Here is a 27,252-nt window from a genome sequence, read left to right on the forward strand (position 1 = left end):
GAATTTCAAGGGATTCTCTTTCCTACTCCCAAAAGACAAAGGCCCCACTTGCGCCTGGCTAGCACTGATTTTACATGAGCTTATTGAAAAGAAACCCCTGCATCAGCAGTCACTCTCCATCCCCCCACCCCCAATCCCTAGCAACCATTAATCTACTTTCTGTCTCTAAGGATTTGCCTCTTTCAGAAATTTCTTATAAATGGAATCATGTAATATTTGTCCTTTTGAGTCTGGCTTCTTGTATAGTGTTTCAGGTTCATCTAGGTTATAGTATGTGTCAGTACTTAATTCATTTTATTAAAAAATACTACTCCATTGCATGGATTTACCACCTTTTATAGATCCATTCATAAATCGGTGGACATTTGGGTTGTTTCCTATAGTCTTTTTTTCTTAATCACAGCTTGCTAAGGTCTCTATAATCCTTCCTCAAAAAGAATTCCACATCAGCCATGCGGAAACACCTGCAGAGCTCCCTTTGCTTGGTTGAATGGGAACTATGGAAGACAGAGACAGAGTGATGCCCTCTTCTCCAGGGATCCTTTTGATGGCTGTCACCAATGGCTCATACTTGCAATCTTCTCCAGGGGAGTGTTCTTGGGTGATTACAGCCACCCTGCCTGGAGGTGTTTGAGAGTTAGTTGCCATCCAGAGCCAATGGCTGGCTGGTGTCCATTTTCCATGGAGTAGGAGGCCTCATCAAGCTGGAAGGCAAGTACAGATTTTTGGCCTAGTGACCACTGGTTAGATGGTAGAGGGACTGACCTACAGAGTGAAGGAGCAGATTTGGAAGGAGCAAGGGTAGAGGTTGGTTGATTCTTTCTCTCTCACTTTCAAAAAATAGGTTTGAAGAGCCTGAATAACTTTCTGCTCCACTGGCTCGTCTTCCTCTCTCCTTTGCAGACTTCTCTCCTCTACCAGACTTCCATTATAAAAACAACAAATTGAAATCACACAAATAATACATGGCTACATTCTTATACAAAGATAAAACTCACATTATCTGTCTTTCATTTCTGTCCATGGTCCAGTTTAGTTCCTCCCCTCTGAATTTCCCACACTTGTCAGTTTGTTGTGAATTCTCACTCCTGCCACATATACATCTCTGTTTAGGAGAGGCAATGTAGGGCAGTGATTAAGGCTTGGCCTCTGGAGCTGGACTTCCTGCTTCCAAATTCTGGCTCTGTCACATACAAACTGTGTGACCTTAGAGAAGTTGGCTACCCTCTCTGAACCACAATTTCTTCAATCTATAAAGTGGAAATGATGACATTACTTACCTCATAGAGTTACCATTAGGATGAAGTAAGTTATTATTATTATTTTTTTAAGTAAGTTATTATGTGTTAAGTACTTCAAACAGTGCCTGGCATATGGTAAGTGCCAGGTAAGTGCTAGCTGTCATTATTTATACACACCTACAGGAAAAGTGGAGCATTGTTTTGCTTTTTTTTATTATTTATTTATTTTTATTTTATTATTTTTTTTTGCATTTTTTTTTAAAGATTTTATTTATTTATTCATGAGAGACACAGAGAGAGGGAGAGAGAGGCAGAGACAGGCAGAGGGAGAAGCAGGCTCCATGAAGGGAGCCTGGCGTGGGACTTGATCCCCGGTCTCCAGGATCAGGCCCTGGCCCAAAGGCGGCACCAAACCGCTGAGCCACCGGGCTGCCCATTTTGCATATTTTTAAAAAACATAATGTTTCAGGGGTGCCTGGCTGACTCAGTCTGTGGAGCATGGGACTCTTGATCTCGGGGTTGTAAGTTCGAGTTCCACTTTGGGCACAGAGTTGTTTTTTGTTTTTTAAAGATTTTATTTATTTGTTCATGAGAGAGAGAGAGAGAGAGAGAGAGAGAGGCAAGAGACACAGGCAGAGGGAGAAGCAGGCTCTCTGCAGGAGCCCAATGTGGGACTCCATCCCGGATCCTGGTATCATGCCCTGAGTCAAAAGCAGATGCTCAACTGCTGAGCCACCCAGGGGTCCTGGGAATAGAGTTTATTTAAAAAATAAATAAATAAATTTTGGGCAGCCGGGGTGGCTCAGCGGTTTAGCACCACCTTCAGCCCAGGGCGTGATCCCGGAGACCTGGGATTGAGTCCCACATCGGGCTCCCTTCATGGAGCCTGCTTCTGTCTCTCTGTCTCTCGTGAATAAATATATAAAATCTTAAAAAAAATAAATTAAAAAAAACAATGGTTTCATAATGAATTTATATCAATCAGCAATTTGTTTTCTAACCAAAAATGTGTCTCGAAGATACTGCCTTGTCAGTCCAGATCAGTTGAACTCTTTTGAACTGAACTGATGCTTAATATTCCATTCTAGAGACAGTTTATTAAAATACCCTTCTACTGGGCAGCCCCAGTGGTGCAGTGGTTTAGCCGCCTGAAGCCCAGGGTGTGATCCTGGAGACCCGGGATCGAGTCTCACGTTGGGCTCCCTGCATGGAGCCTGCTTCTCCCTCTGCCTGTGTCTCTGCCTCTGTGTGTGTGTGTGTGTCTCTGTGAAATAAATAAAATAAATAAAATAAAATAAATAAAATCTTAAAAAAAAAAACCTCCTACTTATGGATATTTAGGTGGTTTCCAATTTCTCACAGCTCCAATGCAACAGCCTACTAATTGATTTCCCTGCTCTTCCCTGATGGAAGATTCCTGCTCTCCTTCCCTCTGTTTTCAGCACAGCAACCAGAATTATCCCATTAAAAGCAGAGAGCTAATCAATGCAAAAAACCCTCAGCCTCCCAGTTCATTCAGAGTAAAAATCAAAGTCCTCACAGTGGCCCAGTTGGTTTGCCAGAATATCTCCTGACATTCTCTTCCTTGTCTAGCCACTGACTTCCTAGGTATTTCTAAAACATGCCGGCTATGCTCCTATCTTTTCACTTGCTTCTTTCTCTGCCTAGAATACTCTTCCTTTAGATATCTATAATGGCTCACTCTTTACATTCTGGAGATCTTTGTCCAAATGTCCCTGAACTACCCTACTTAAAATGACAAACCCCCTTCACCTGAATAAGGCCAAAATAACGATGGCTGAAAATGTGGGTAGAGTGGACCAGTTGTGTCTGTGCTTCCTTTCAGCTCTAAAAGGCTGCTTTGGTGATTTCAGCCCTTGCAGTCATCCATTCATGAAGAATGGGAACTTGAGACTCAGACTAGAATGTAATCAATGCAGAAGGGATGACAGGAAATGAATTCCTTGGGTCAGGCTTACCCCTTGGAACGACTTGGGAAGCTCTTGCACACATACTGGCTCGCAGGCACTGCCTCATTCACTTACTCACCCACTAGGCATCTTCTACTTAGTAGGTCCTGGATGGGGCACAGCTCTGATGCCCTTGCTCTCCTAATATAAAGCAAGCTCTTTAGCTCCACCCCCACCTGAGCATGGCTACTCTGTGGTCCTGCAGTTCCCTAGTGGTTAGGTGCTGTGTCTGCTGAAAGTGGGCGGCCACAGTGTAGGCCGACCCTGCCCTTCCTTTGTCTCTGTCCAGCCCCTGCCTTCCTCTTCTCATTGCCATCCACCCTTGGGGCCTGGAGAGCAAAGGCTTTGCATTTCCACCTCCTAATACACTACATCATTTATTTATCTTGTTTAGAGTCTGCCTTCTCCAGTAGAATCTAGAATCAGGTTCTCAAGGACAGAGATTTTGTCTTTTTAATCCCAACATTTAGTATAGTGACTGACACATGGTAGGTGCTCGATTCATGTGATAGTGACTGTGCCTCTGTGCTTCTATGTCAAAGTTGATGATTGTGTCTCTTGGAATTAAACCTAGGAATAGAAGTCCTAGATCACAGGGCACACGTGTTTGACATTTTAATAGATGTTGCTAACTTGCCCTCTAAAGCAGCCAAACCCATTTGTTCTTTTACCTTGCAAATCCTTGATACCATTAAACTTTTAATTTTGGACAATCTGATGGGTGAAAATGGTGCCTTCTTGCTTATACTTTGAATTTAACTTAAATTTCAGTATTACTAGTTGAGGCCAACCACCCTTGCATGTCTTTTTTTTTTTTTTTTTAATTTGAAGATCCAATTAGCTTTATTAAGGGATTCCTGAATTGGGGAGCATCCTATCTAGCAAGCAGAGGGGAGTGCCCCTTTGTGTTATCTTTAATGGCCAATTTTATTTCTTCTTCTAAGAAGTGCCCATATTCTCCATTTTTTTTCCTATTGAGGTTTTGTCCTTTTCTTACTGATTTTTGGGGTTTTTTTGTTGCTGTTCATTTATATATATTGAGTTCTAATTCTTTGTTATATGTGTTGGAAATATTTCCTCCTTCAGTCTTGTTTTTCTTTTGTCAAACAGAATTTTAAAATGTTGGTCAGTGTTTACCTTTATGTCTTAGTTTATCCCTTTTGTCTTAACATAAAATTTTCCTACCCCAACATCGAAAACATATTCTTTTAAACTTTTAAAAATTTTTATTTTTCCCCTATCTTTAGGTTCTGTTTTTTTTTTTTAAGATTTTGTTTATTTATTCATGAGAGACACAGAAAGAGAGGGAGGCAGAGACACAGGCAGAGGGAGAAGCAGGCTCCATGCAGGAAGCCTGATGAGGGACTTGATCCTGGGATTCCCCGGACCACAACCGGAGCCAAAAGCAGATACTCAATGGCTGAACCAACCAGGCGTCCCTATCTTTAGGGTTTTAATTCATCTGAAATTTGTTTTTGTAAATGGTATGGGATAAAAATCTAATATAATATTTTCCCCAAATGAAAAGCAAATGTCCTAACTCCATTATTTGTTTCCATCTGATTTGAAATTCTACTCAGCATTTACTAAATTCTGATATACATGAGTTTGTTTCTGGACTCTTAAGCTCTTCTAATTGATCTTCTGTTGTTTTAAAAGAATTCTTATGGCAATATTCTGCTTTAAAGAACCTTGTGAAAACTTCACAAGCACATTTATATGAGCATATATATGCATATATGTATCACAAACCTGCCATTCAGCTTCAACGCTTAACATTTTGTGGCTAATCTTGTTTCACTCGTTTCATCTATACTCCCACCTATTTCCCGAGACCCCACACTATCCGGATCATTCTGAAGCAAATTCTAGAGTCATTTCATTCCTACCATTTCTATATGTAACTCTACAAATAAGAAGGAGTATTAAAACAAAAACAAAACCACTCTTGCTGTTTATGTTTTGAAGAAACGAGATCTGTTGTTCTGTAGAGTTTTCCTTTCTGGATTTTCCCTATTATATCCCCATGGAGTCAATTAACCATACTTTAAACATAACTATAATTTACAAATATGTTAATGTTCATGAGAGCTTATGTATGGCAGTCACCTGTCTCCCCCATTATTTTTCAAAATTCAGATGCCACTTCTTGTGTTTTCTTCTTCTATATAAATTTTAGAATCAACTTGGCAAGTCCCATGACAAAACCTTGGCGAATTTCATTGTAATTGCCTTGAACTCTTCATACGGAAAATTAACAGCTTTACAATACTGGATCTCCCCATCCACTAATAAAGCATATAATCTCCTTTACGTATTTTTGTAGTTATTCAACCAAGTTTTACAGTTTTAAATTTTCAGATAAAGGCCTTAAGCTTATTTTCTTAAACGCTGTAATTTTTATTACAGAGATCTTTCCCCTCTTGTAGCTGCTATTATTTTCTAAGTAATTATTGATGATGTATAGGACCAGAAGTCCCTAATTCAAGTTCCGCTTCCTCCATTTATTGATTTCAGACTATTCACTCAACTTCTCTGAACCTTTTGTTTTCTCTTCTAAAATACGAGGACGAGAAAACAAGACACGTAAATGGAATTAAAAGGGAAGGACCAACCAATCCTAAGCCGCGGCTTTAAGCCAGTCCTTACGGGAGAATGGGCTCAATAAGGACTTGGGAGAGACTCCTTCACGTTTGGGAGAAGAGATGAGGGCGAGTCTATGTTGTATACAGGGGACTCTATGCTAAAACGAAGCGAATTCCTATGACCAAGGCACCATGCACTAGAGTAGGGAGAATAAGAAATTTCTCTTTCGTGAAGGTTTTGGGGAAATCCAGGTGCACGTCGTTCTGTTACCTGAAGCGACTCTTCCTCTCTCCAGTTGGTACTACCTCTCCCGAATAATTTGGAGTCGAGCATTCTGGGCTTTGTAGTAATTTCCTTATTAGAGTTCTTCCAAAGGGTTCAGGCAAGTTGCACGAGACTACATTTCCCAGGAGCCTCCCGGGGCGGTTGTTTGCTTGTGTCGCATCTCGACTTCCGGCGTCCTTGCGATCCTCTGGGCCAATGGGGAGGCTAAGGATTGCCGGTTCCCTCACTCTGATTGGTGGATTCAACTAGGGAGCCTGGGTTCAAATTTTCAACGGTACTGAATGAGTCCCGCCGCGGGGCTTCCGGGCGCTTGGTTGTCAGAGCTGTGGCGAGGTGAGCCTTGGGGAGAAACGGGGAGCGGCTGGGACGCAGCCTGCCCCTTCCCTGATTTTCGAACGGCCGGAGGTCTCCCCCAAGCCCGTAGCGCCTCCAAGCGCCTCTCGGCCCGGGCTTCTGAGGCGGTCTTGGTGTGTGGGCGCCTCCCAGGCCAGGCGGAGAGGGAGCCGGCCTTCGGACTACCCTTCTCTTGGTGACAGGATTTTTCCGTGAAGTGTGTCCGGACCGAGGCTGGCAGGCTGTGTCTGCAGGTAGAGGCCGAGGCCGGCCGTGGGAAATAGGGGGAAGTAGGGGTTGTGGGAGGCTCTAGGCTAATAACGGTAACGATCATTGTTACCGCGCACAGATGAAATGAGCGTTCGTGGACTAGGCACTCTGCGTGCAGACGTTTTCTTAATTATCTCACCAAGGCAGTGAAGCAGGAGCTATTCTTAGCTCCACTTTATGCAGGAGGGAGCTGAGGCCCACAATCTAGATTTTCAAGCAATGGGTGAAACGGTAGCCCCGCCCTCAAGAAGTGTGGCTTTGGTGGAGGAAAACAGATGTGGTCACAACTACATTTAAAAACTATTGTATAAGATAGAAAGGTAATAGATACGGAGTGAGAACATAATTAATTGCGGGACTTGAATTCCAATTGGAGTTGTCTTTTTATTTGGGATTTAAAATTCGTCCTGTTTTATTCATATCCGTTTAGCCCTCCCCCTTTGATTATTCTAAAATTACTGCCTAATTTTCTCTCCTAGAGCATTTATAGACTGAGGAGGAAAGGAAAAGCGTGAACCAGACTTATAATAAGGCAGGATTCTTTTGCCTCCTTTTTCTTGACGTAGGGTTTCTTTGTCTCACATACAGTTTTCTAGTAGTTAAGTACCAAGGGCTTGCCCTAATCAGCCCAGCCCTGCTTAGGACCAGACAGCGTTGAGTGCTCTGCGGATTTCGAGCTGAGGTTATCGCTTTATGTTCTCCCAGGTTCATTCAGCTTTACTTGGTCTTGACATCCTATGGCCTATCTTCATATTTGTCTCACTCATTACATGTCAGAATTTTTTTTTTGAAGATTTTATTTATTTATTCATGAGAGACACAGAGAGAGGCAGAGACACAGGCAGAGGGAGAAGCAGGCTCCACGCAGGGAGCCTGACGCAGGACTCAATCCTGGGTCTCCAGGATCACGCCCTGGGCGGAAGGCGGTGCTAAACCACTGAGCCACCCAGGCTGCCCTACATGTCAGAATTTGAACTATTTACTGCTATAGTAAGGATACCCTTGCGTTGTGGCCTCAGTGTGTCATACCCCCTGCCAAGCCACCCCTATATCACTCTTGGTTGTTTTGGCTGTTGGGCGTGTTAGGTCAGGATTAAGTTGCCACTCTCAGGATAAAAATTATTGTGGCTCCCAAGTCACTTAACTAATTAACCGACTTTTGAGAGGATGTACTGTGTGCTCAGATTGGTTTTAGATACTATGGATATTCAGATGTACGATGTTCTCATGGGTTTTCTGGTATGCTTGAGGACAAAACACTGATTCAAATTGACAAGTGACAATCTGAACAAGACATGATAGCATTGGAGTCCCCTAGTGTTATGTATTGCAGCTGCCCTGGCAGTGTAGAGGTGAGGGAGAGCAATGATCTTTAAAATAGGCAAGGATGTCTTTGTGAAGCAGATGGAACACAAACTGGCTCTTGATAAGCAGACATTGTTTAGACAAGAACTAGAACAGTCTTGGTGCACACAAATTGTCCACTTACTATCTGCTGAATTGGATAGGCAGGAAGATATCTAAATTCACTACAAAATTGCAGGTATGAAAAACGGTGTATTCAGCTAGGTTGGTAAATCTGTTTAAACTTTAAAACTTGAAATAAAATAGGGTTGTTTTGGCCAGCCTTATGCTTAAGTCTGTGTATTCCAAGCTTAATAAAGTTAACTTATCCTACATTTGCAATTAAGCTTCTTCAGGAGACAGGATTATGTGGGAAAGTCCTTCATGTTTTATTTAGGTGCCATGAGGTATTCAGAGTTCTTCTATATCCCCTATCTATTTTTTTATTCAGTCTTTCTCCCTAATTCTTTTAGAATTGCTGGGGAAGGAAGGAAGGGAGGAGAGATCTAAACACTCTTTGGCAAACTGAATTTTCTTTGCAATGAGTAAAGTTAGGAAATAGAATTGACTACTGGAAGATTTAAGAGCCCATATAATTTTGTGGATAGATCCGTATTTGAGACAGAGACCTAGATGGAGATCAGTGGTTCAAGGTACTTGGTTAAAAGTATAGATGGGGCACCTGGGTGGCTCAGTGGTTGAGCATCTTACCTTTGGCTCAGGGCATGATCCCAGGGTCCTGGGATAGAGTCCCACAGAAGGCTCCCTGCATGGGGCCTGCTTCTTCTGCCTGTGTCTCTGCCTCTCTCTCTGTGTCTCTCATGAATAAACAAAATCTTAAAAAAAAAAAAAAAAGTATAAAAGTATAGATAACTGGGAGGGGTTCTGGTTTTGTTTGCATAGAGAAACTTGGGGGGGATTAATGTTGAGTGAGAAAGGGGCTTTGGAAATTTTTAAAGAATACTATTTCTACTTTCTTTTTAAGATTTATTTATTTAATTATTTGATAGCATAAACAGGAGGAGTGTCAGGCAGAGGGAGAGGAAGAAGCAGGCTCCCTGCTGAGCAGAGAGCCCAATGTGGGGCTCTATCCCAGGACCTTGGGATCACGACCTCAGCTGAAGGCAAATGCTCAGATGACTGAGCCACCCCGGCGCCTCAATATTTCTACTTTTTATTTTTTTAATAAAAAAAATAGTAAGTTTTTTTTTTCCTTTCCATTCTAATGTTTGAATAGAAGTGCACAGTATCACCCCTTGGTGTCAGTGTTCCTAAACTGCAGATTTTGGAAAGATGGTTTTAAAGTGGGAGTGTATGATCTCAAAGACACCCTGAGACAGCAAATATACTAAAAAAAACTTAAGCTGAAACAACAGTTAAGAGTATTATTAAGGATAGACTTATGCTATTTAGACCTTAGCTCTCAGAAGCACTCTTTGGTTTTGAAAGTGAGTATTCTTGGTGTTTTGTAGCGCTTTTGTATTCTCTGTTAACCATTTTTACTAGAGAATGTAAACCTGTTATATCACCTTTCTGTTTCTTCCAGGTTCTTGATAAAAAGTACTTGCTAGACTACAGTATTTCAGAAGAGAGGTGAAAGAGTATATTGCAACTCTGAAGCCTGTAGGAAGGTGGATTGACTGGCATTAAGCCACAGGTAAGGCTGTGTCCACAGTAAGTTATATCAAAAAGGAATAAGAGAAACATTAATATATTACCATCAAAAATGGTTAGCTTTAATGTGTCTTCAAAAGTAACATATTTTGGGAAAAAAAAAAAAGGTAAGGGGTGCCTAGGTGACTCAGTTAAGCATCTGCCTTTGGCTCAAGTCATGATCCTAGTGTCCTGGGATTGACTCATTTGGACTCCCTGCTCAGTGAGGAGTTTGCTTCTCTCTCTCCCTTTGATCCTCCCCCTTGCTCATGTTTTCTCTCTCTCAAATAAATAAATAATTTTTAAAAATATTTTATTTATTTAATCTATTTCTTTGACAGAGAGAAAGCACAAGTAGGTGGGGGGCAGGCAGAAGGAGAGGGAGAAGCAGGCTCCCTGCTGAGCAGAGAGCCCATTGAGGGGCTTGATCCCAGGACCCTGGGATCATGACCTGAGCTGAAGGCAGATGCTTAACCAATTGAGCCACCCAGGCACTCTGTAAATTAAATTTAAAAAAATTCCAACAATAAACTAGAAATAACATATTTTGAAGGAAATTTATTTAATACAGAAAAGCAAAAGAAAGGCTGTCACTCACTATCCTACCTCTCAGATAAACTATTGCTAACAGTTTGATAGATTTCTTTCTGATTCTTTTCTGTGTGCTGTGTTTGGTTTTAAAAAGTCATACACTGGGACGCCTGGGTGGCTCAGTGGTCTGGCGCATGACTTCGGCCCAGGGTGTAATCCTGGGGTCCCAGGATCAAGTCCCACATTGGGCTCCCTGCATGGAGCCTGCTTCCTCCTCCACCTATGTCTCTGCCTCTCTCTCTCTGTCTCTCTCTCTTTCTCTTTCTCTCTTTCTCTCTCTGTCTCTCTTTCTGTCTCTTATGAATAAATAAATAAAATCTTTTAAAAAAATTAAAAAAATAAAAAGTCATACACTAAAAACTTTCATTATTTTTTTCGACTTTATAATTAGGTTATGAACAGTTTTTCATGTCATTAAGTTTTGTTACAACATAATTTTAGTGGCTATGTGGTATTCCATTATATGTTTTTTTTTTTTTTTAACTTCTTTTTTTTTCCCCAAAGATTTTATTTATTCATTTGACAAAGAGAATGAGAGAGAGTGCGTGGGCTGGCAGAAGGAGAGTGGCAAGCAGAGGGAGAGGGAGAAGTAGACGCCTTGCTGAGCCGGGAGCCCTGGGATGGTGGCCTGAGCCAAAGGCAGATGCCTAACTGACTGAGCCACCCAGGCAGTCCCCCCATTATATGGTTCTGCCATAGTATTTCATATAGTGAAATCGTTAAATGCATATTTTTAAGACTTTGGTACATAACACCAAATTGTCTCAGGAAAATTTTGCTGATTTACATACCTACTTAATAGTGTGTATTCACACAGGCACAAATTTATATTTTAAAAATATGTGATACATTCACATGGTACAAATCGAAATAGTATAAAAAGGGTTATACTTAGAAATCTTTTAACCCTGCCACTGTCTACCTCACTTTTTGGCACCCCATAGGTAATCACTTTTTGAGGTTCTTGGGTATCTGTGTATCTACATCCCAAGAAGGATACCTTTTGAAGGATGTAAATCTTTACAAGACTGAGTGAGTATTCACAAGAATTGTAACCTCCTGCAGCCCCACTGTCAACCCTTACAAACTCTTTCAGCTTCTTACTCTTGAAACAGCAGAACACTTTGATATTCTACAAAGATATCCTGATATTCTACAAAGATTTTTTTAGTATTCTACAAAGATCTGTATCATTATTTGGTTTGAAGGTAAATTGCATCATTGATTTTTATTCAGGTCCTATTAGTTGTACAAGAGTGGTTTAGGGTTTATAGAGTTCTATGGATTAATTAAATAAAGCAGAACTGAGTTTGTAACCCATAACTCACAAGTGTGGGAGAGAGATGATGAAAAATATATGTGCTTGAGGTTTCTGGACAGTGATGAATTACAACAAGTGTCCATGTGTCCTGTGCTGACTTCTGAATGCTTGGACAGTGAGGGATTGTCATTGGATTTTAAATTGACCCAATTTTGGAAGCTTCATGGATCTGTTTCTGTAAACAGATCCAATTTCAATGTAGAAGTTAGCAAACATAAATGTGGAAACATGAAGTCCATTAACTTCCTTCAGACTTAGTTTCTGACTTTGATTAACAGTTAAAATTGCATGCTGGATTATGTTGCCATTTATTGGCTCCTGCTAATCTCTTATGTACCAAAAAAAAAAAAATGTAGGTGTTTTCTGCTTGGGTAGGATGAAAATAACTCAACTCTATTTAACTTGTGGTAGGGTAACAGGATCTCTTATCCCTTGTGAAAGTAGGAGAGGGTGTGCCTGGGGAAATGGCACTATTTGGATGGGACTGTTTAACTAATACACTTCTAATGAGTCTTGACTTATTCTCTCTTATCCTGTTTATTATATTACCAGTTGTTTAACTCATGATTTTTCTCCCAATAGAAATAGGTATAATGCAGCTCACAAGGTGGATAGTGAAGTGCCTGAGAGCATCTGTCACACCAAAGTCTTTGTTTTGTTTAGGAGCTGCTAGTCTACTATTTCAACCTTGCTTAGAATGCACCCTTTTGCAGTTTTCCCCCACCTCCTCTGAACTTGCACCTTTTGATTTATAGATGTTGTCAAGGCTAGTTATTTTTGGTTTGAGAGTGAAGAGGGACAGGACATGATGGAGGTTAATTTCAGATGAATGTGGAAACAAGTTACATTGCTTCTTTTTCAATCTTCCTCAGTTATGTGCTTTTCCTGAATTTGTTTCCCCTTTCCATTTATCTCTTAGAAAAAATCAGTATTCATCCTTAGCTTGTAGAACTCTGCAGGATTGCCTGTATCTTGTTGTTCTTTTTTTTTTCTTGTTGTTCTTTATGCATATCTTTTTTCTTTTTCCTCTTTAAATAATTTTTGATTTGAGTATAGTTGACACACAATGCTACATTAGTTTCAGTTTACAATATAGTGATTCAACATCTCTATAGGTTAAGCTGTGCTCATGGCTGTCTGTATCTTCTATGCATCACTTCCACCAGGTACCCTTCTCTGACCCTCCTGATCCCCGTCTCTGCATTTCCGTAGTGACCTTGGTTTTTCCCCTGCTGATCACCCTGTATCACAATTGTCTGTATTCTCCACTCAAATATGAGTTTCTTGAAGGAAGAGATTATATGTATCCTTTAGTCTTTGCTTTCTGGAAACAAAAATGAACTATATGATATGATGATGGCACTTAAGAGACAGTTCTAAAAGGAACCTAAGTAGTTCATAATATGAGTGAGACTTTTTTCTCACTTCTATTGTAGGATTACTGGTCTGAAAGAGCTTTTCTTCATTCAGAATGTTTCTAGTTTTTCAGGGATCTAGAGCTGTGGTAGATTCAGATAATTTTGAAATGTGAAGCTGATTCTCTTGCTTGGCAGTCTGATTTGTTTAGAGGAATGTGGTTGACGCATGTGTCTTTTTTCTTTTTTCTTTCTTTTTTTTTTTTTTCAGTGAGACCTGTTGACAGAAATTCAATCTTGATTAAGGGGTGCAGGAAGGTATCCAGTTCCCATCATGCCTGGGGCCTTCTCATTTAAACAGTTGGCCCAGGCCCTGGCCTGTTCCATTCCCAATAGGCCTGTGCTTTTTAATTTTTGAAGGTTTCATATCTTAACTTTATTTGGGAGAAACAGCACAGTAAAACTGGCATAACCCAGTTACCCAAAAGTAGTTACTTTTGGTTTTGTTCATGTACTTGTACTATCACCTTTTATTGTACAGTCAAGACTTCTCAGTGGAGAGATATGTATTTTGTTTATTCCCTTTTTGGGGATGTTGGGGAGGTGGGGATGGTCTCCTGAGTTGGTTATACTAGACCAAAGATAGCTTAAAAGAAGTTTTTTAAAAAAGAGATCATGTTAGAAAAATAGTATTTTGGTTTTAAAATTTCACCTAAATAAAGACAAGGCATATTTAGGTTTGAACCCCTTGCCTTTCGACTCCCATCAATCAAATGCACTCCTAGACCTCAGAGGACATCCCTCCTTCTGATTGCTTAAATACCCTCTTCATTGTCTCTTACTCTAGAGTATCCACTGAGAGGTTCAGATAGACTTCCTTCTGAAATAAAGCAAAAATTTTACATGCACGAGTACAAACTAAGAATAAGAGAAATTGCAGAGTACTGTTTTACTTTATGGGATGGTTCAGCTCAGAGCTTTCCCAGTGTTTTTAGAATAAGATTCTTAATTTACCAGTATTCTTTTATGAACAGCTTGTCGGGGTTGCTTAGTTTTGTGTAAAGCAGAGTTAATTTTTGTATTTGTCTGATAGATTAGTATGGTTCGGTTACCTACCTCCTCTTTGAAGTAATGTTATAGAAAACCTGTACATTATAGTGACTCTAGATTTTGGAATCTCACAGACCTGGTCTTAAAACTCAACGCTGCTACATTACTAGTTGGTAATCTTGGAGTAGCTTAATTACTCTGAGCCTGTTTATTTGTAAAATGGTGATTATGATATTGTATATTCTTGTGTTTTTTTTTTTTTTTTTTTAGATTTTATTTATTTATTCAGGAGAGACACAGAGAGAGAGAGAGAGAGAGAGAGAGATGCAGAGACACAGGCAGAGGGATAAGCAGGCCCCATGCAGGGAGCCTGATGTGGGACTCGATCCGACGTCTCCAGGATCACACCTTGGGCTGCAGGCGGTGCTAAACCACTGCGCCACAGGGGGTGCCCGATATTGTGTATTCTTAATGCAGTTTAAATGAGATGATTTATGTCAAGTACCTGGTAAAGTCCTCGGCCTGTAGTAAATAGTATTTGGAAGTTATTATCTACAAATGGTTTTATCCCTTATTGACATTTCATATTGATCTACATAAATATCTATTTTTAAATAAATATGGGAGGAAATTAAAAAAATGTATAAAAACACACACAAAGGGATCCCTGGCTGGCGCAGCGATTTGGCGCCTGCCTTTGGACGGGGGCGCGATCCTGGAGACCGGGGATCGAGTCCCACGTCGGGCTCCCGGTACATGGAGTCTGCTTCTCTCTCTGCTTATGTCTCTCTCTCTCTCTGTGACTATCATAGATAAATAAAAATTAAAACAAAACAAAACAAAAACAAAACACACACACACACAAAGGGGTGTCTGTCTGGCTTAGTTGGTAAAGCGCATGGCTCCTGATCTCGGGGTTGTGAGTTCAAGCCACATGCCACATGTATGTGGTATAGAGATCGCCTAAAAAAAAAAAAAAAAAAAAAAAAGTAAATATGAGAGGTAGTGGATAAGGGCCTATGAGCTCAAATGCTGGCTCTGCTACTTCTTAGTTGTGTGGCCATGAATAAGTAGTAAATTTCTCCTTGCCTCAATTTCCTCATCTGTAAAATGAAGATAATAGGACTTAACCTCATAGGACTGTTGGAGGATTTAGTGAGTTAATACATGTAAAACACTATGAACAGTGTCTGGCATGTCATAAGTACTCAGTAATTAATAGCACTTTTATTTTTAGCTTTTATTTTTTTTTCAAGCTTGTATACTTTTTATTAAGTCAATACCCAGGAGCATTTCATTTTTATACAGAAACATTAAAAAAAGAATGGTAACAGTTGGATAAGTGAAGTTAGTAACCAATTTATAGACCACTTAAATAGGAAACCTTATTTCCAAAAAACAAGAGGTTTAACAATTATTGCTGGATTACCAAGAGTACTTAATAAAAATTCCAGAAAGCCCTGTGATTTGTGGACTGTAAACACCAATTTAGGGGGAAATAAGTACTAGAAGTTCTCAAAACTGAAAAGGTATGTATTTATATAATAAAGTTCATATAGTGAAAAGTCTTCCCCTGACCCAGAACTCCTAGCTCTTTTTCCAGACCCAAAATCTGTTAGCCCTTTTATGTCTCCTTTCACAATAGTCTTATGTACGTACAAAGATATATATGTATATATTACCCCTTTGCTTCTTTTTAACATGAATGAGAGTATGCTCTTTTATATTTTACTTTTCTTAATAGCTCTTGGAGCTCATTGTGTACATATCACATATGCAAAATTACCTAATATTAAAGTTACTTAATATTTTATTGTATGATTGTGCCATAATTTATTCAACCAATCTTCTCTTGGTGGAATTTTGGCTTTTAGTTTTTTGGCTTTTGTGAATGATGCTATAGTACTTTTTCATTTGGCAAGATCTATCAAAAAAAAAAAAATGCAGTTGCCCTCCAAAGAGGGTAGCTGTGTAGCTCCATAATTAAAAAAAGAGAGAAAGAGTGTGACGGGTTAAATTTGAAAGCTTTCCAGGTGGTTTTCAGTAGCATGCTTTGGTGGAAATCATGATTTTTAGGAAGCTTAAGTGGGGTTGTTGCATTTATTACATTCCTGCCTCTTCCCTCCCCCAACTTTAGTAGTCTTCATTACATTCCTGCCTGGGAAGTGTTCCCAGTGACCTGGGTTAGGCATTAAGATCATGGGAATCCAAGATTTTCCCATGTCTTCCAGCATGTTTGTTCACAAGAACAGGAAAACTTCTTCCTTGCAGCAGGGGAATTTTAACCACTGTCAGTCACTGGGAAATCTTTCAGTAAGGGCCTTTTGAATACGAATGTGGTCAAGGAGAAGAGAGATACCAGTAGGTCAAAAGGCAGTGATAATATCTTATAGTAGTGGGATCCCTGGGTGGCTTGGTGGTTTAGCACCTGCCTTCAGCTCAGGGCGTGATCCTGGAGTCCCGGGATTGAGTCCCACATCGGGCTCCTTGCATGGAGCCTGCTTCTCCCTCTGCCTGTGTCTCTGCCTCTCTCTCTCTGTGTCTCTTATGAATAAATAAATAAAATCTTAAAAAAAAATCTTACAGTAGTGTATTTTATAGCACTTGAAATGCTTTCTCATTTGTTTATGGGAAATAGGTAGGCAGAAAGGTAGAGTGACTTACTTACTTAAGAGTTGTTGTCATAAAAAAAAAAAAAAAAAAAGAGTTGTTGTCATATATGTCTAGTAAGTACCAGAGATAGGTCTAGAATCCTGGACTTCTATGTTAGTTGGGATTGTTTGGGGCTATAAGTGACAGAAAATGTGTCTATAGTGACTTATACAAAAAGAGTATTATCGTTTGGAGGTAGGTGGTTAATGATCCTTGATCAATGTTCAGTAGCTCAGCATCGTTGAGGCCAACGTTATTTTCTTGGCCATCCACTTATGTGCATGATAGCTGCTATATTCTAGACATTGCATTTGCTTTTAAGGCAAGAAGAAGGGTCAAAGGAGAGGGCAGGAACAGGGTTGTGGTTGTATTAGGAAAGTAAGTTTTCCTGTGAATCCCTCAGCAGATTCTTAACTTTGTTCTCATTGGCCAGAACTGTCCATGGCTACTCCCAAGTCTGGAAGGTGGTGATCAAGGTGATGACTTTCGTTATAAGAGTAGGTGATTAATACTCTTGCTCTCCACTGAGCAGGGAGCCCAACGCAGGGCTTGATCCCAGGACACTGAAGATCTGACCTGAGCTGAAGGAGACACTTAACCAACTGAGCCATCCAGGCGCCTCTCCAGCAATTCCATTTTTAAGAATTTATCTTAAGGATAGAATTATGGATGTGTACAGAAATTGAACTACAAGGATATTCTTCTAGTGGTATCTTTAAAGTGAAAATATTGGGAAATGCCTAAAAATAGGGGATAAATTATGGTACAGCCATCAATTGTTGAACTATCTATATGTATTGACATGGAAAATGCTCACAATATGTGAAGCAGATTCATAGATATGTCTGTATATACAGAAAAAGAATGAGAAACAGACAGACTGGAATACTGTGGCATTGAAGATTATTATTTTTGTAAGAGTTTTTTTGGTGATCTAATTTCTTTAATGAGAATGTATTTTTATAATAAAATAATGCTTAAAGAAAGATACTTAATTTAATAAATGTGTATGCAAGTGATTACTGGTATCTACTTCTGTTCCAAGATACAGAATACTTTAAGTACATGTTGTTCTCTGGATGAAGACAAGTGGCTCATTGGGTTTCATAGGGGAATTATTTGCCAGTCAGTGTGTCCTTCAGGCTGTTTTTCAGACTACCAGATATTTTCTTAACCATAGAGACCTATAGTGGGGGCTGACTTTAAACCTACACAGGTTTTCTTTCTTTTTTTTTTTTTCCTACACAGGTTTCTACAGGACAGTGAGAACTTTGTACAGGAGAGTAGGGATGAACCCATATGTTTGACTTGTTCCTTTGACATGTACCTTTTATGTTTTTTTTTGTTTTTTGTGGGTTTTTTTGAGATTTTATTTTTAGCAGTCTCTCCAACCTACTTGGGCTTGAACCTACAAGAGTTACGTGCTCTACCTACTTAGCCAGCCAGGCACCTTCTTTTATATATTTCTTAAGGTCTTTCTCTTCATGCCCAGGAATAGTATTTTTATGAAAATATTTCTAAAGAAAGAAAATCTGTAGTTGGCAAAATGTACCAAGCTCTTACTATATATAAGATACTGTTCTAAGGACCTTGATGGATGAGGTATACACAAGTGAGTAAAATCAGTCCTTGGTTTCAGGAACTTGACAGCCTGCTAGAAGAGGCATTTGCATAGTTAACTAATATAAAATTGGATGATAACTATGGCTTTGGAGAGGCAACAATTAGTATGATAGGTGGAAATTGGGAAACTTTGTAGAGAATTGGCTTAGACTTTGAATGATGAGTAAGATTTTTGTTAGTAGGTATAAAACTTAATGGTTTGTTTCAGAAATTAGGTTATTCAGAGCAGAGAGAGTGTAAATTGGATGGGAGAGGCTAGAAATGAGAAAAAGGTAGACTGAGGGAAAATAAAAGAATGACTGTAAAACACTTGATATGGTGCCTACCTGACATGTTGTAGGTACTCACCAAACTTTGCCTCTTTTTAATTCCAATATATTTATCTCAAGGAGTGTCTTCAAGTTACTAAAAAAGAAAAGTTGACTTTGGGGCTCCTGGCTGGCTCAGTTGATAAAGCATATAACTTTTAAAGAAAATTTTAAATTCAATTAAGTAACATGTAATGTATTATTAGTTTCAGAGGTTGAGATTAGTGATTCATCAGTCTTAAAAAACCCACTGTTCATTACATCACATGCCCTCCTTAATGTCCATCAGCCAGTTACCCTATCCCCCCTTGCTTCTCCAGCAACCCTCAGTTTGTTTCCTATGATTGAATCTCTTATGGTTTGTCTCCCTCTCTGATTTCATCTTGTTTTATTTTTTTCCTATGATTCTCTTTTGTTTCTTAAATTCCATATATGAGTGAGATCATATAATTGTCAACAATATGAAGTGGAGCATTTTTTCATGTATCTGTTGGCTGTTTCTATGTCTTCTTTGATGAAATGTCTGTTCATGTCTTCTGCCCATTTCTGGATTGGATTATTTGTAGTTTGGGTGTTTAGTTTGATAAGTTCTTTAAAGATTTGGATACTAGCCCTTTATCGAATAAGACATTTGCAAATATCTTCTCCCATTCTGTTGGTTGTCTTTTGGTTTCGTCAACTGTTTCTTTTGCTGTGCAAAAGCTTTTTATCTTGATGAGGTCCCAGTAGTTCATTTTTACCTTCATTTCCCTTGCCTTTGGAGATGTATCTGTATCTAGCAAGAAGTTGCTGTAGCTGAAGTCACAGAGGTTGCTGCCTGTGTTCTCTTCTAGGATTTTGATGGATTCCTGTCTCACATTAGGTCTTTCATCCATTTTGAGTCTATTTTTGTGTATGGTGTAAGGTAATGGTCCAGTTTCATTCTTCTGCATGTGACAGCCCAATTTTCCCAACACCATTTGTTGAAGAGACTATCTTTTTTCCATTGGATGTTCTTTCCTGCTTTGTTGAAGATTAGTTGACCATAAAGTTGAGGGTCCATTTCAGGAGGTTCCCTATTCTGTTCCATTGATTTATGTGTTTTTGTGCCAGAACCATACTGTTTTTGATGATTATAGCTTTGGTAATAGAGCCTGAAGCATACGACTTTTGATCTTGGAATTGAGTTCAAGCCTCACATTGGGTGTAGACATTGCTTAAAAATTGAAAAAAAAAATCTTTAAAAAAGAAAAGTTAACTTTTAGTTTGTTTTGAAAAGTAAGATGTGTTGTCCGGGTCATTTTTAGAATGTAAATGTGGTAGTAAAAGCAAAGTAATTGCTGAGGAATCAGTATATTAGATTAATGTGCAACCAATTTCTTTCATTAAAAGGTGATCTTTTGAAAAACGTGACACAAAAACTGGGAAAAAACTGCTCTTCTGTACCAAGGCAGGGGACAATGTCACAAGTTAAAACTTCCTATTCCTATGATGCTCCCACGGACTTTATCAATTTTACCTCTTTGGATGATGAGGAAGATGCCCAAAACATAGATTCTTGGTTTGGTAAGTGTTTGCTTTCTCTGGCCATTTTAAGGGTTAATGGCTTCCTTTGTTCTGAGTACCTTTCAAAAAATAGAAGGTAATGCAAGAAAATAACTAAAATATAATGCTTTTTTACACTAAGATACTTTATCATCCATGATATGATAGAAATAATTGAAATGCCCAATGTTTTAAAGATGGACTATCCAGTACAAATCAATGTTATTTTTGTAGTTAAGAATGATAAGTACTCAATCTGTTGGGATATATGGGAAAATCCAGATGAAGCAAAGTTAAATGAAACTTTAGGACTTAAAAACATGTCTGTAGTGATGGCAGCCACATAAAAACTTGCTCTACTGTCCTTGGGCACAGAATATAATATTACAGCTAGGATATTGACATTGATGTAATCCACCTATCTTACTCAGATTTCCACAATTTCACTTGTACTCATTTATGTAGTAAGTTCTATGTAGGTCATCTGCGTAGGTTTGTGTATCTACTTCCACTGTCAAGATATTGAACAGTTCTAACATCACAAGGATTCTTGTATTGCTTTTTTATAACTACAGTTATCTGCCTCTTACTTCCCTTCATCAATTCATAGTTAGCTAGAGGGATTATGCTACTCAGAACCCAGTCCCCAGAGATAGGATTGCCTGATGTTGGGTCATAACATATAATTTGACACAAACTCTGATACCAGGCCAACAATAAATAAGGATGTGGTTATGTTTTCATATTACTTTGTAATAATATGGTGAGACCACTGATATGTCAGGCTAATAGTTGCTAGGGTCTCTTCATTTTATTCTTTCTCATGTCCTTATCCTCTATATTAAAAAAAAAATCAGTATGTGATGGAAGAAAAAAATGAATCGATTGCAGCGGCACTTATTGCTTATAAGGTAGTGTTCAAATGTGATGGTACATGCCATTTTCTTGCAAAAGGCCTTTTATGGTATGTAGTGGAGATCCTGAGAGGAAGGATCTGTTGGAAGTGGTGTTGAGGAAGGGTGGAGAAGAGGGCCAACTGTCCTGTGTCTTTGCTTTACTGAAATCCTGAGGAAAAGTGTGGGTTGTCTATTTCTAAGTTTCTTTAAAAACAAAATAGGAAAAAAAAAAAATAGGAAATACTATTATATCATAATATAATATCTGTGCATATCATGCAATATTATCATAATACAATGATACTATTAAATATAGTGTGGAAGAAAATAATTAGTCCCATTCTTCTTTCAAAACCATCTTAGTTATATTATTTTCTATTCTCTTCCAAATACATCTTTTTACACAGTTGCAGTCAGAATATGCATGCAGAGTGTTATTGCTGGGGCTCACCATGTTCCTGAAACTTCTATCTTTGGTATGCTGTTGGCAGAAGCTAACATTTAGGCATAGCAGAACCTAAGATAAAATTCCTTGAGAGAGCCTAGCTGTGTTCCATTGTTACACACCCACTTCCTGCCACTCCGTTGAAGAACCTCAACTCAAATAGACCATAAGATGTCCCTTGTAAGCCCTGCAAATCTTTTTTTTTTTTTTTTTAAGATTTTATCTATCCATTCATGATAGTCACACAGAGAGAGAGAGAGAGGCAGAGACACAGGCAGAGGGAGAAGCAGGCTCCATGCAGGGAGCCTGACGTGGGATTCGATCCCGGGTCTCCAGGATCGCACCCTGGGCCAAAGGCAGGCGCTAAACCGCTGCGCCACCCAGGGATCCCCAAGCCCTGAAAATCTTAATAGCTACAGTTTTCTTTAAGAGGAACATGATGTTTTAGGCCAGTTCATGTTTGTATGGTCCAAATGTGTATCAAGCCAAGATAAGTAGCTATTCACAATGCAGAGTCTGCACTTCTCCTTTACTATGATACATTGTTTAGTGTTGCCAGTGTTTTGGTGATAGTTTTGATAGTTTTTACAGTCTATCTCTGACTTATAATGTGTACTCATTTCCTTTTGATCACTAGACCTTTGTTTGTAATTGCCAAATGATTTAGAAGTATACAAGTAGGGGGGTTTAGGGCCTAATTTAAGTGCATGGCACTGATTTATTTTGCTTCCATGCTGATTGTTTAAATGATGATGCTTTTACCTTTTCACAGAAGAGAAGGCCAATTTGGAGAATAAGTTTTCTGGGAAGAATGGCATAGCAGGGCTTTTTCAGGACAAAACTCCTCTGAGGAAGCCTAATCCTCAGCAAGCTATTGTCACACCTTTGAGACCAGGTAAGAAAAATCATCTTAGAGAAAAGCTCCTTGGGGACACCTGGATGGCTCAGCGGTTGAGCATCTGCCTTTGGCTTAAGGTGTTATCCCAGGGTCCTCGGATCAGGTCCCACATCGGGTTCCTTGTGGGAAGCCTGCTTCTCTCCTCTGCCTGTCTCTGCCTCTCTCTCTCTGTCTCTCATGAATAAATAAATAAAATCCTTAAAAAAAATAGAAGAAGAAAAAAAACTCCTTGGTGGAATGGTGGAACAGTGTATTAAGAGCCTGAGGGATCGGGGAAATTACCTAAATTCTGTATCCTTTGGTTTATTATTGGTGAAGTAAGCTAATTTATTTCATGGTGAATGTAACACTAATAATACACTACACTTTTTTTAAAAAAAAAATCTCTTGGAACTTAAGCTAACATAGACTTTTATTGCCAGAGGTGTAACTGTTTTCTTTTTATGACAAGATTTAACCAAACCTGAGTCTGACTAGGAACAAAAGAGCAGGAGAGAAGAATGTATTCCTTGCCACTGTACAACAATTCTTTGAGTCATGTATTTGATTTTAAAAGATAATTGACATTTATACTGGTGGTTACTAATCTGCGGAATATTGTCTATTTCATCAGAACAAAAGCATTTTTAAAGAGATCATACATCCTTAAAAGTGATTTTTTGAAATAATAGCTATATTTAGATATAATTCACCTGTACAAATCACCTAAAGTGTACATTTCAGTGTTTTTTTTTTTTTTATAGTATGTTGATAGAGTAGTTGTCCAATCATCACCACAATCAATTTAGAATATTTGAAAATTACTCTTAACAGGTAAATCTGAAACTGGCTTCAATTAGACCATCAACTAGAGGAGCCATACCAGGAAATAGCTGTATTTTTAGTGAACTTTTCTAATTTACAAAGTCTAAGCTGCTAGGATGACTTTCAAATAATTAATTCATGAGCACAGATGACATCTGTTGAATTTGGGATCAGGACAAGGACCCTGAACTTTTGCATCCATTATCTTTCTTACAGAAGGGATTAGAACTGTATGGCATGCTTGGAACACGTGTGGCCTGAGTGCTCTCTCAGGTGAATTTCATTACTTCATTAGGTGTGGCAGATTTTCTGCTCTTGTGCTTTTCTTGAATTGAAAGAATATTAGGTAATATTACCTAATTTATCTGGACTACTTTCCGTTTAAGACTGTTTTGTCAACAGTGTGCCCCAAAGCAAGAGACTTCTGCTGGGTCTGTTATGTGCCAAGACCATGTACCTTGCTTACATTCATGCGCCTTAAGCCCCATAGTCTGTGTTCTTTCATATTACATGTTCTCACCTGTCTATTAGTGCTGTTCCCTCTGCATTTTTAAAATTTTTTAATTTTTATTTTTTTCCCCTCTGCATTTTAATATAACTGAAAAGTTTCTGCTCATCATCCAAGGTCCAGCTCAAATATCCTTTTTTTCTCTGATTCCCCTGATTTGTGTTCTCAAAGTTCTTTTCATACTTCTATTTTAATTTTAATTTCCTATTGTGTTGCTAATACAAAGACATAAAATTAATTATTATATACTGATCTTTTATCCTGCTATCTTCTAAACTCACTTATTAGTTTTAGTAGGCTTTTTTTATAGATTCTTTAAGATTTCTATTATTTTTTAAGATTTTATTTATTTGAGAGAGAGAGAGAGAGAACACAAACTGGAGAGGAGTGGGAGAGGAAGAAGCAGACTCCTGGTTGAGCAGGAAGCCGGGGGGTGGGTGGAGGGGGCCTCGATACCAGGACCCTGGGATCATGACCTGAGCCAAAGGCAGATGCTTAACCAACTGAGCTATCCAGGTGCCCCTAGATTCCATCAGATTTCCTTTTTTTTTTATAGGTAAAATTTTTTTTTTTAAGATTTTATTTATTTATTCATAGACACACAGAGAGAGAGAGAGAGAGGCAGAGACACAGGCAGAGGGAGAACCAGGCTCCATGCAGGGAGCCCGATGTGGGACTCAATCCCGGGTCTCCAGGATCACACCCCAGGCTGTAGGCGGCGCCAAACCGCTGTGCCACCGGGGCTGCATGATCATGTCATCTGTAAATACGCCTTTTATTTCTTTTTCTTGCATATTGTACTGGCTAGAACTTTTAGTAGGATATTGGATAGGAGTGGAAAGGGTAGACATACCGATTGTTGCATTTAGGCTTTCACCATTAAGTATGATATGATGGGTTAGTTGGGGTGCCTGGGTGACTTAGTCAGTTGAGCATCTGACTCTTGATTTTGGCTCAGGTTATAATCTCAGGGTGTTGGGATTTAGCCTTGCATCAGGCTCTGCACTCAGCTCATCTGACATTTTCTTTGTAGAAAGAATCTTTGTAGAAAAGTTTTTTAACTACAAATTCAGTTTCTTTAACAGATACAGGTTATCTCTTCTTGAATGAGGGTTGGTAGTTTGTATTTCTACTAGTTCAAAGTTATCTAAATGTTATTTAGAAATGTGTTATTTAATTTCCAAATATATAGTGGGAGCAGTTCTCGAAATAGTCTCTATTATTGATTTCTTGAGGGATTTAATTCCATTGCAGTTAAAGAACATTACTTTTGAATGTGTGACTTGAATCCTTTTGAATGTATTGTTTCATGGCCCAGAATGTGGTCTGTCTTGGTAGATGTTCTGTGTGTACTTAAAAGGGAATGTGTATTCTGCTGTCATTTTGGGTGGAGAATTACATAATGTCATTGGGTCAAGTTGGTTGATAGTGTTGCTCAAGTCTTCTATTTCCTTACTGATCTTCTATCTAAGTGTACTATCCATTATTGAAAATGGAGATACTGAAATCTTCAATTATATTGTTGAATTGTCTACTTCTCCCTTTAATTTTTTCAGTTTTTCCTTCATGTATCTGGGGCTTTGTATATATATAACATATATGTAATATATGCATGCATACATATATGTATATATGCATACATGTTTGTAATTGTTATGTCCTCTTGATGAGTTGACTGCAACATATTTTTGTTGATAAAGTTTTATTGGAATACAGCCATACACATTTGCTTATGTTATTTATGACTATTATATTCTTACTGATTATTCTGTCAATTTATTCCATAAACTAGAGAGACAGATTGAAATTTCAGGCTACACTTATGGTTTTATCTATTTCTTGTACTTTTTGCTTTGTGTATTTTGAAGTTCTGTTATTAGGTACCTAAATATTTAGGTTGTTATGGCATTTTGAGGGATTGACCATTTTATCATTTTGAAATGATCATTTTATCTCTGGTAATATTCTTTGCTCTGAAATCTGCATTGTCTGATGTTAATATATCCATTCCAGCTTTCTTTTGATTAGTTTTAGCATGGTGTGTCTTTATATTTTACGTGCATTTGTTTTATAGACAGTATATAGTATACTTTTTTAAGATTTTATTTTTAAGTAATTTCTACACCCAACATGGGACTCAGACTTACAACCCTGAGATCAAGAGTCATAATGCTCTACTGACTGAGCCAGCCAGGCACCCCTGTTAAATTTTTATATTAAATTTTAAAAAATTTTATCATCTCTGCTTTTAAATGGGGTAAGTGCCTCTATTGTAGCCTTGACATAATACACTATTGTTTTTTTGTTTCTTTTTCTCCCCTCCAGAAAAAAGCTGCTTTAGGGAATGAGCCAAATGATTGTTCTTTGGAATAAACAATGCATGAAATGTGTTTTCATAGCCTGATTTTTCTTTCTTGTTACTTGATTGGAGTTTTTTTCTTTCATCAAGGCTCAGTTCATAAGCTATTTCAACAAATGCTGTTTCTTCCATGAAGCCTTTACTTGGTTGTTCTTTTTTTTTTTTTTTTCTGTTTCCTTATTCTAATAGTGCTTTTTTCCCTTCTGTTCCACGATGGCCATGCTAACATCAGCAGAACTTATGATAAAATATCTCCTTCCCCTTCCCACCTGTATAATCCCTTTTTTCAAATGCTACATCTTTTAACTCTTACTGTTTTTAATTTCTGGAGGGGAGAAAAACTGGTGGTTATACCCATAATGCCTGATAATATAATTATATCAGCATTAAAAGTCAGAGATCCTTTTCTCTGTGGTGACAACTTAGGCTGGCAGATAGACCTTAGATCCTACATTTCAGCTTCTACCAAAGTAGATTTTATAAATTGGTCTTCTGTATAAGATGTCACTGGACTAATGATTCCACTGTCTAGAAGGGATATATATACATGTGCATGCAGTTTTCAGTCTAGTGTTAAGTCTTATTTATAGGTATATATATGTTTCTCATCTCCAACTTATTTCCTTGGGATTTGAGTGCTAACTAGTTTTTGCTCTCCCACAGTCGAAAACACTTACTACAAAGAGGCAGAAAAAGAAAATCTGGTGGAACAGTCCATTCCATCAAATATTTGTTCTTCCCTGGAAGTCAAGGGAACCACCTCAAAAAATACTCCAGTGCAGCCTCAGAGGTAAGACTGTTTCAAGGCTCAAAGTGGTGATTATATTAATGATGTTCAAAGAATAATTGTTAGACTATGTGTCCTATACTATATTAGACTCTTATATTACCTCATTAAATCTTCATAACATTTATGAATTGTAGATAGTATGGGTTGCAACTTACTGGTGTGACTATATGATAGATATGACAGATATTTTTTCCTGTTTATAGGTAATAATTAATTTCATAAGGGCAAGCATTGTAAATTCTTACCATGCTTAACAGTGTCTGGGAGGAGCAGAAGCTGAATAAATACTTGAATGAATGGATGGATGGGTGGATGGGTTAAGAAGCAAGTCTTGGCACTGGTGGTCTTAAAACATGTCTTTGTTGCATTTGCATCAGTATCTTTTTTTTTTTTTTTTTTTTTTTTTTTTTTAAGAGAGAGAGAAGGGGGTCGGGCCGAGAGAGAAC

General features: G+C 38.5%; 2 protein-coding genes across 12 annotated transcripts in view; one reads left to right on the forward strand and one right to left on the reverse strand.

Annotated features, from left to right (window-relative positions):
- The window catches only part of BCL2L1 (BCL2 like 1), a 64,203-nt gene extending 57,996 nt beyond the window's left edge, over positions 1 to 6,207 (reverse strand). For both annotated transcript variants that reach the window (XM_077872645.1, XM_077872644.1), the window contains exon 1: positions 6,068 to 6,207. The gene's annotated coding sequence lies outside the window, so the exon portion shown is untranslated. The remainder of the gene's footprint in view (positions 1 to 6,067) is intronic.
- TPX2 (TPX2 microtubule nucleation factor) overlaps positions 1 to 27,252 on the forward strand; it is a 74,249-nt gene that overhangs the window by 4,713 nt on the left and 42,284 nt on the right. For 2 of the 10 annotated variants that reach the window (XM_077872637.1, XM_077872638.1), the window contains exons 1-5: positions 6,264 to 6,415; positions 9,576 to 9,686; positions 19,954 to 20,127; positions 22,220 to 22,342; positions 26,680 to 26,806. In XM_077872637.1, coding sequence (XP_077728763.1) covers positions 20,022 to 20,127; positions 22,220 to 22,342; positions 26,680 to 26,806 — 356 coding nt within the window. In that variant the 5' untranslated portion in view covers positions 6,264 to 6,415; positions 9,576 to 9,686; positions 19,954 to 20,021. The other 8 variants (XM_077872633.1, XM_077872634.1, XM_077872635.1 and 5 more) reach the window with 8 other exon arrangements.

This window comes from Canis aureus, chromosome 26 (assembly GCF_053574225.1).
Source record: "Canis aureus isolate CA01 chromosome 26, VMU_Caureus_v.1.0, whole genome shotgun sequence".
Lineage (NCBI taxonomy): Eukaryota > Metazoa > Chordata > Mammalia > Carnivora > Canidae > Canis > Canis aureus.